This window comes from Poecilia latipinna, unplaced genomic scaffold, assembly GCF_001443285.1.
Source record: "Poecilia latipinna isolate Pla-1442-1.1 unplaced genomic scaffold, P_latipinna-1.0 Scaffold131, whole genome shotgun sequence".
Taxonomy (NCBI): domain Eukaryota; kingdom Metazoa; phylum Chordata; class Actinopteri; order Cyprinodontiformes; family Poeciliidae; genus Poecilia; species Poecilia latipinna.
This window is the reverse complement of record NW_015112747.1, coordinates 50,393-60,064: the sequence shown is the minus strand read 5'-3', so window position 1 is coordinate 60,064 and position 9,672 is coordinate 50,393. Positions and strand designations below refer to the sequence as shown.

Here is a 9,672-nt window from a genome sequence, read left to right as displayed (position 1 = left end):
TCTACCGGTCTTCAGCTCGTCTCCGAAGAAAACACTCAGGAAAGGGGCTGCTTCCTGTGGCACGCATGTACACAGCACTGTTTAGATGATGAAAACCTCCAAGAAGAAGGAATCCACCAACAGTGGCTCCCGGGATGATAATCCAGACGCCAACAGAGCAGAGGAAAGTGAGCTTTGTCCTGGCTTTCAAGACGTAGACGCCTTCGTTAAAGTGAGTCTGAACCAGAAATGTTTTCTCCTGGGAAAGAGGACAACGTGGATGAGCCCGTGTTAGCTCAGCTATGTGCTGCTGCTAGTCTACTCGCCTTTTAAGAAAATCTCTATCACATGACAAACCATCTAAATGTGACTTAATCACATTACCCCAGTGGTGCTTGACCTGAGTTTGGTGTAGCTGATACTTCGTTAGTCAAACCTCTTGTTAAATATCTCTTTGCAGTGTGAGGTTACTTACACAGGTTAAAGGTTAAATGTTCAGACCAAAGGTGGAACTTGCAGTCAACCAAAAAGTGTGTTAGTTAATGTCTTTAAGTAGCTACGTAACAGGAAAAAAATAAAAATATTGCATAGTTATCTCAGAACTTGCCGGTTTCATTTTAAAACTCTGTGCCTTTGCTATTCCCCCCTCCCACCCCAGCAAGATTAACTTGGTAGAGATTAAAATGTATCTTTAAGCTTCTTCAAGTTAAAGCACCTATTTTAAACTAAAATACTTTGGCAGTAAACATGTGTAGCAGACTAGTAAAAAGATTTTTGCTGCAAACTTATGTCAAAGCTGGTATTAAAATAATAGATATAAAAAAAAAAGTAGTTATCATCATGGTCCAGAAACTGCCATAAGCTAACATTTTCTTCCAGCTGTCTTTGGATAATAAAAAAAAAATCATTTCGAACATTTTCTTAATCGCCACTTTGATTATATCACAAATGTCCTTTAAGATGAGTTTCTCCTCTTATCTTCTCTCCAGTATGGTTTGGGGGCTGTGTTATCAGCCACTAAAGCCTCAGCTGGCTTGCCTCAAGCAGGAGATGAATATGATTTCTACCGGAGCTTTCCAGGCTTCCAGGAGTTCTGTGAGAGTCAAGGAGACAAGCTTCTGCACTGGTAAGTGTTTAGTTAAGATTCCTTCAAGCTCCTTTCTATAGGACAACCCCTTTTCTTTAATTTATTAAGCTACATGTAAGTTATGCTATTGTTATTCTATGATTACTTTTGCCAGAGCCTCCACATACTGTCCTCCATTATTATTTTTTTCCTAGCTTACATTCATATTTTCCTCAACTTGAATGAACTTGTATGATTGGACTTGTTTTTTGAAACTTTATGTCAAATTATACACCTCTCTGTATAAAAACCAGCCTGGATAACATGAGCTATTTATCATTGTGTCTTTGTGTTTAGCATGAGTCAGATAATGCAGCATCATGGCTGCAGGTCTCACATAAGAGACAGGAACAAGCTCACCGGGCTGGAGGAGAGGTTTGACTTGGTTGTGGACTCAAACGATGTTATTCTTGAAAGAGCGGTAAGAGATTCATCTAGGGAACTGTTTTTTAATTAAAACTCGAGACATTTTTATTTTTTTGCAAACCAACCGAGCTCCACTACACAACTTTCAGGGGATTCTCCTCGACGAAGCCGACGGGGTAAACAGGACCCAGAATCCCGTTATGCCTGCCGGGTTTCAGCCTCCAAAAATTGTTGTGTCCAGCTGGAATCGCAAGGTGAGATAACCGACCCGTCGGCTTCTCTTGCCGCCGTTTCAGCGACGGTTTTGACCCAAATCTAGCATTCTGTGTCCCAATCCAAACATCTAATCCAGGGGAGTCGAACTACAGTTCCCCATCAGAGGTGTCTTCTAACGCCTAGACATACTCCCAAGTCCAATACGCTTGAGTCAAATAGCTGAATTACAATAATGTTGACTTTGGTGCCCAACACCTTTTTTTTTTTGTTGTCGTTTTATTTTCCCAGGGTTCCAGCTCTGGCAGCCGATCGGAGACGTTCCGACTCCTTCACGCCAAGAACGTTGCGAGGCCCCAACTGAAATTTAAGGAGAAAGTTGACAACAGCAACACGCCTTTCGTCCCCAAGATCTTCATCAAGCCGAATGCGCTGAAGCCACTTCCGTCATGTATGCCAAGCCTTTTTACCTTCATAAGCGTCGTTTTTACCCTCCCGACATTTTCTGAGCGGCTGACTTTTCTCCAACTGCAGATTTCTCAAACAAGCAAATACGCAAAGAGAGGCCAGAGGACCTCGACGTCCCGGCTGCCCTGGCCGACTTTATCCACCAGCAGAGAACTCAGGAACACGTAGAAGACATGTAAGGCTCGTGCCGTTGTGTAACGTGAACGTTGTTGTGCTCTGTCTCTTTGCTAAAGTAACGGTTTGGCTTCATGTAGGTTTGCACATCCATACCAGTATGAACTGGACCATCTCACCATACCAGAAAAGTTGCTGTCCAAGCCGGAGCCTCAGGTAACGCGGTCAGATGTAGTCGTCATGTAACATAACACTAATAACCCATCTTTTTAAAAAAATGTATTATTTAATCAATTGCAACTACTGTTTTTTTCATTATTTGGTATAGCACAGTTACTTCTTGGCTGAAAAGTGGATTTAGCTGCATATTTTCGCTGACGACTCTGACGTTTCATCTACTTTTGTGTCGCAGATGTACAAGCCGATGGCCGAGACGAAGCTTTCCTTTATCGACTCACTGGAGGAGCTGGTCGCTCTGAATGGGAAGCTGTGCCAATTGCCTGAATTTGCTGTGGATCTCGAGGTATGAAGATTATTTTTCATTCAAATCGAAATAAAAGGAACAGAACTCGAACCACAGAACGCTACGTTATTAGGTCTTATGTGATTAATGCCTTTAGAGTTTTTGTTTTGTTTTGTTTTTTGAACATTTCATTGTTTTGTTCTCCCCGGCAGCACCATTCCTACCGGAGCTTCCTTGGCATCACCTGCCTGATGCAGATCTCCACCAGAGAGGAGGACTTCATCATCGACACTCTGGAGCTCCGCGGCGAAATGCACATCCTGAACGAGGCGTTCACTGACCCGACTATCGTAAAAGTAAAGAAACGACTCCACGAATGAGTTCTGCTGCATGCTGCCTGACAGTATAAAAATACACGACAAAGTCGGTTTAGTTACAGCAGCTTCTTAACTCTTTAAGGTTTTGTTTCTTGGTAGTTTATAGAGAATTTATCATAGAGACTCGTATACTGCATCAGCGCATAGTTGAGAAATTGCACTGACCCCTTCTGATCTGCCTGTTTGTAGCTGCGGGATTTAATATTTTATTTGAAAGAAGGATTAGCATAAAGCTTGAGCCCTTATTTACATTTTTATACATTTTTTCTCTCTTTGGTTAAGTCCAGATGTAGTTTTCTGCGTTTACTTCCTGGTGCTTTGTGTTCTTATCGTTGTGTTTCTGAACCGCATTATTTTATTAGACGCTGACGGCTCTCTTGGAGGAACGCTTTGAAATATTTTTGCCATGTTTTATGCCAGGACAGCTCAACAATCTGAGCAAACTGGCCTTTTCCCAGACGGAGTCTCTTGTTGCTGTGAGAAATCACTTTGACTAATAATGTTTGAAATATTAAAACCAAAGTGAAACAGATCATCTTTCTAATCTTCCCAAGCTGAAAGAGCAGTCAGAAGTTGTAATCGACATCATTTTAAATATAAAGCTCCGACTTTGTGTGATGCTCTCTCTGTGAGAGCAGTCCTATTCAGACAAGTTTGATGAAGTTGGCAGATGTCTTGTGATGTGTGGGAGCCAACATGATTCACACTCAGCGGGGGACACCTTTGGAAGCAGTGTGCTGCGTGGGCTCATACTGCCGGCTGAATCGCCAAAAAGGATCCAAATGGAAAATTCATCATGTAGTTTTTTTGTTTTTAAACCATTCAAAATGTACCTTTTTTTTTTCTTTCCCCCCCCCCCCACAGGTTTTTCACGGTGCTGATTCTGACATCGAGTGGCTTCAGAGGGACTTTGGCTTGTACGTTGTCAACCTTTTTGACAACCATCAGGCGAGTCGAGCCCTGAACCTGGCCAGACATTCTCTGGACCATTTACTGAAAAACTTCTGCAACGTGAACTCGGACAAACGCTACCAGCTGGCTGACTGGAGGATTCGGTGGGTTGACAGCTGGAACCAATTATCTATTTAAAGTTTTGTTTGTCTTTTTTCAAACCTAAGACATTATTTACATTTTGTTCTTTTTAACTTACAATTATTGTTCCTTGCAAAAGTATTCACTCCCCAAATTCTGCCACTTACACCAGCAGACATCAGTGTAATTTACTGGGATTATTTCTATGTGATACACAAACAGAAAGTGATGATGATGATTTGAAGTTCTGTAAAGTGTGGCAGGCATTTGTGTTTTTTTCCTTTTTCTCTCCTGCCTTTAAATAAAATTCAGCGCAGATAATCATGAAGTGTTAGTTGAGCTCTACAGAAAACTGACCTTTAATAAATAGTGACAGGAAGTAATGTATTATCTGAAGAAAACCATCGGAAGTCCAGTTTTAAAATCTATGCAGGTTTAGAAAATGAAGCAACTCAGTGGGACTGAATACAAATCAGATTTTCACTTGGATAGAAAGTCTAAAATCCTGATACGTTTGCGGCCGACGCACGAACGAGTGTGAATACTGTTGCAACGCTCTGCATTTCAAGTTGGAGTTTTTACGCTTTTCTTTTCTAACATTACTTAAAAAAAAAAAAAGACATGGGGAGCATTTAAACGTGCGTTGTGTTGCAGCCCCTTGCCAGAAGAGATGATCGAATATGCTCGAGCCGACACGCACTATCTCCTCTACATCTACGACTGCATGAGGGCGCAGCTGCTGGAGTCGAACCACGGCCAGCCGGGCCTGTTGCAGTGCGTCTGGAACAAAAGCAAAGACGTCTCGCTGAAGGTTTGCCTCGCGTCTCGCCTCGGTTTAATCACTTAGATGTTTTCCTGCGATTCAAACTGGTGCATTTGCATCCAAGTGTCACCGGCTTGTGATGCGTGTCGAGTATATAGTTGTTTAATAACTCAGTGGAGGTGTGGCAGCGCAGACGACTTAATTGGTCTTTTCATCAGCATTTTTAAATGTAAATTCCAACCAACTCTCGCCTTTTATTTTTAAGCATTTTCTTTAATGCTGTACCTCCTCTCCCGACAGAAATACGTGAAGCCGATCTTCACCGAGGAGTCGTATTTAGAGCTGCAGAGGAAGCAGAAAAGGTCTTTTAACACCCAGCAGCTCACCACATTCAGGCTGCTGTACGCCTGGAGAGACAAGCTGGCCAGGCAGGAAGATGAAAGCACCGGGTAGGCTGTGTGAATTCACTTGACCCTGCTGTTCTAGAAATGTCCCGGATCCATTTTTCTATGTGAATCTACTTATTTGAGCCCACTTGCTATGACTTTTTTTTGTTTGTTTTTTTTTGTCATGTTTTCATGGCCGCTCGTTTACTTTCAGATACGTCCTCCCCACTCATATGATGATCAAAATATCCGAAGAGCTGCCCAAGTAAGACCCATCCCATGGGTGTATTTCTCCTTTTTATTCAGATGAGGGATTTTTTTTATTCTTTATTTTTTTTGTCATTTAAACTCCTCAGAGAGCCGCAGGGCATCATCGCCTGCTGTAACCCCGTCCCGCCGCTGGTGAGGCAGCAGGTCAACGAGCTCCACCTGTTGGTGCAGCAAGGCAGGGAAATGCCGCTCCTGAAGGTGAGGAGAGATTTGACGGCGGCGCGGTTTGAGCCAGCCGGCCCACTTCCACATTTAACTTTGGAATTATTCCGCTTTATTCTCGCAGGCTGAGATGGCAGCTCAGAAGAAGAAAGGACTCACAACCATCAAAAAGGTTGGCCGGAGACGTTTTGGTAGATGGTAACCGGTTTGGTGTTGGTTGGGTTAATAAATGATTTTTTTTGTATCCAGGCAGAAGTGCCGTTGTTTGGTCCACATGATACGTCCAGGGGGTCTGAGAGCGGCCACCCTCAGCTCGTTGCTGACGGTAAGCTTGGTTGTTGCACTTTAAAAAAAAAAAAATCATAAGGGACTATTGTTTTCATTGAATAATTTGTCAATTTTCAGAAGTCCTAGTGAAACAAGGAGTCCTGTTCTCAGAGGAGGATTACAAAATGGATGTTGATGAGCAGAAAATAAGCTCCTTGTTAGCTCCAGCTAAAATCACCTTGTTTCAGGTAAATGCAACACCTTACAAAAGTGTTTGTACCCGTTAGCATTTATTCTACAAATAAAAAAACATGTGGCATGTGCCTTCTGAGCCAGAAATTTGTAGAACTTAACATTTTGGTGGGGTTTGTTTGTTTTGTTTTCTTTGATCAAAGTGCAATACTTTGGGTTTTTCTGTTGGACATAATCAAGATAAAGAGCGTTGCTATCCATGGTGGTATTATGACAAAATCTAAAAGATTTCAGAGAATGAATAGTTTTAGAAGGGAGTTGAGATTATTCAGCTGCTCTGTTTGTAAACAGCCTTACAGGTTTTTTTTTATTAGAAGTCTTCTTTCTTTCAAAGGAACTGGAAACTCCTGCTGGCCAAAGATCCCTCTCCGTAGCTCAGACGAAAGCCAGGAGTATCATCGAGTCTTTTGAAAATCCTTTCAGAATGGTAAAATAAAAGAAAACATCAGGCCTCTGAATTATTTCTGACTTTCATCACACTGTTTTAATCCTTCTGGTTTTTTGTTTGTTTTTGTTTTTTTCTTCAAAACCTCAGTATCTGCCCTCCAGCGGCGCGCACGTCAACAAAAACGCCAAGTTTGACCCGTCTTCAAAGATATTCGAGGTAATCCGAGCCCCTCTGGTGGGGCTGCCGTGTTTTCCTTTTTATTGAGTTGTTGTTATAGGCCTGCTTTGTTACCCGAACAGATCAGCAAGAGATGGAAACTGCAGAGTGCTGAGCAGCAGCAGAAAGAGATGGAGGTCAAGAAGAAATCAAAAGAAGAAGCAAAGCAAAAAGCAAGGAAACTGTCAGGTAAAACGGGATCTAATTATCTCTGAGGTAACTGCTTTTTTGCTGGATTTTTTTTTTAATTCTTTTATTTTTTTTCCTTACAGAGGAAAGAACCAAGGCTAAACAGAGCTATCAGGAGTCTCTGCGGAACATCGCCTCCGTTCGCCAGCAAGCTACAGTAAGCCATTCGCTCTGCTGTCGTTTCCGCTTTCCCTGGTAAAAGTTTGATGAGAAAGTCAAGTTCCATGTTGCCAGCAAGCCTGGCGCTGCATTTTAAGGAGAGCGCTTTACCAGTCAGTTTAACCCCGTGCGGTGGCCTTCATCCCCCCCTCCCACACACACACACACACACCTGGCTTTCCAGCACCGTGACTGACAAGCAGGTGAACTACATCTGCCAGCCTGCAGCGGCACCATAGTTGTTACATTTTTTTAATATTTGTGTGTCTGTCACATTACGTGCCTGGGGAAGAGTAAGCGCACAGTGTGGGATTTGCAGTGCCGAAGACATTTTTTTTTTTTTTTTTCTCTCATCATGCATTTCTTCCCTACTGAGGAGAAGCGGGAGCTTCTTTCTCCTCTGAAGCCGTCCTGCTGTTAGATCGCTCTCTCTCCGAGGGCATTACATGATACCCGCTGAGTTACTCATAAACAAGCTTTCCTTCATGCTCTGTTTTATCTGCGCTCTTCACTTCGTATAAAAGGTGAGCTCGAATAAAAGGAGGTCACGCCCTTTGATTTCCGCATGTCTTCCTGCCAGCTTTACTGTTTCTCTCCTGCAGGAGGAAAAGCATGCAGGAGGGATGAGTGCCAAAGTTATTCTGTCTGCAATGATGAGAGACAGAGAGAGAGAAAGTATCCCTCCATGCCGGCTTGTTAGCGCTGTCTGGTGGCATGGATCATAGTCAGGGATATTGGCAGGAACTCTGCAAAAAGTAACAGTCATCCACCTGCCAAGTGCAGAGAAATATTGGCTGTGATGTTAGCAAATTGTCACTTTCAGATGGCCCTTTGGCAGCAAAGATTTTTTTTTCTCTTTGTCTAATTAGGATTTTTATTTCAAAAGAGATTTTACTTTTTTTTAATAGCATTGCATTAACATTGACAGATTACATCACCATTATTTGTTCTGTCCTCAGACAGAATTAAAAAGCATGAAGCCGTCATCTAGATATAAACGCATATCGAGCAGTGAAGTTTGCATACAACAATTTTATGACGACTACATAAAGATAACTTTTCAAACATGAAAAGAAATTTGTTAAAATCTATTCATTTTTGGGGGGTTTTGTTTTATATTGTTTGTTTTAAATGGATTAATAGAAAGAGGAAGATAAAGATTTGCCATTTACTTGATGTGATGTTAGCCTTTTGTTTGCCATTTGATGACCTAAACATTCTTTTTGAGTTTTTTTTTTTTTTTTTTTTTTTTGTATGAATCTCAACTAGATTTGATCATCCTTTGCTTAGGTTGCCAAAACATGGCCTGAATTAATTCTATATTGATTACAGATTCTTACAGATATTTCAGAAATATCCAAACTGTACTTTGTTCTGTTTGTGAACACGGAAGAACATATTTGGGCTTTTTTTTTTTTTTCATAATCCCTTGTTTATTAAAAAAAATCACCTGGCAAGATAATTGAAAATAATAAAAATATCTTTTTACATGTCCAACAAAGTACCATACTCACAATATTCATCATTTAACTCAAGCGATTGTTAACGTAGACAAACCAAGTTCTTTTACTCTAATTTCTGACCAAAGTTTGTTGTTTTTTTTTTGTTTTTTTTCAGAATTCAAAAGATGGTGGAAGGAAGAAAGCGAGGAGTGGCTGCGAGGATGGAGAGACGACTCCCAAACCGAGTAAGAAGCTGATGAAATCAGCAGAGAAATCCCAGAAGACCGAACCTCCTTCTGAAGAAACCTTCAAACCCTTTGACTACGCTCAGTCAGATCTTAAAGTTTTTGATGGTAGGCTTATTTGATCATGTCTTTTTATTCCTTTGAAAATGCCGCATCCTAATTTTAATCCAAATTCCGGTGATGCTCAGTGTGAACAGAGACGGTTTCCTGCTCTGCTTTACAGGCTCCAAAGCCAAGGACAACACGCAGTTTGATCCAAATCGACAAGCCCAGGATTTTAGGAAAAAGGTGCGTTTGTGGTTTGCTTAGCTGCGCAAAAGCCTATTTTACAAAAACTATATATTTTCTTTATGATGCCTAGTAAATTTAACTCTTTTTGTCCAGCAGAAATTTCCTCAAGGACAAAAGAACAACTTATCGTCAGGAAACAGAAGCATGTCGTACATGAAGGGCAAATCAGAAAGGTGAACATTGAGAACAGTAAAGTTTCTTTGTTTCTGCATTTTCAGATATCTCCCATGCTAAATATTCTGTTTAATACCTACAGGGGGTTCCGGCATAACTGGCCCAAGAGATAGACTGTGCATTTTTCCTCATCGTTTTAAATCACCTGGATTACGTGCATTTTACCCTTCTTCTTTTTGTTTTTTTTTTGTTTTTTTTCCCTTATCGCAAGAGAAGCCCAGTTGTTCAGAACTGATCCATTTTTGAAGGTGTTTTTCCTTCACCTCTGATACTGCCCTGTAAATATGTGGAAGCACACAACTCTTTATTAAAGTTGGCTTTAAAAGAAAA

At 41.3% G+C, this 9,672-nt stretch overlaps 1 protein-coding gene across 2 annotated transcripts; it reads left to right on the top strand.

Annotated features, from left to right (window-relative positions):
• exosc10 (exosome component 10) lies at positions 1–9,672 on the top strand. Of its 2 annotated transcripts, none has more exons than XM_015028613.1 (25): positions 1–211; positions 969–1,105; positions 1,403–1,526; positions 1,621–1,725; positions 1,976–2,135; positions 2,219–2,327; positions 2,407–2,482; positions 2,679–2,789; positions 2,942–3,085; positions 3,971–4,161; positions 4,793–4,949; positions 5,202–5,350; positions 5,502–5,552; positions 5,644–5,755; positions 5,844–5,891; positions 5,969–6,044; positions 6,125–6,234; positions 6,573–6,665; positions 6,774–6,842; positions 6,926–7,031; positions 7,115–7,188; positions 8,808–8,985; positions 9,101–9,165; positions 9,262–9,341; positions 9,425–9,672. In XM_015028613.1, the coding sequence occupies exons 1-25, from the start codon at positions 86–88 to the stop codon at positions 9,453–9,455; spliced, it is 2,682 nt and encodes an 893-aa protein (XP_014884099.1). In that variant the 5' UTR covers positions 1–85; the 3' UTR covers positions 9,456–9,672. The 2 variants fall into 2 exon arrangements, with proteins under 2 accessions (XP_014884099.1, XP_014884100.1); XM_015028614.1 differs by having other exon boundaries at positions 2–211; positions 9,265–9,341.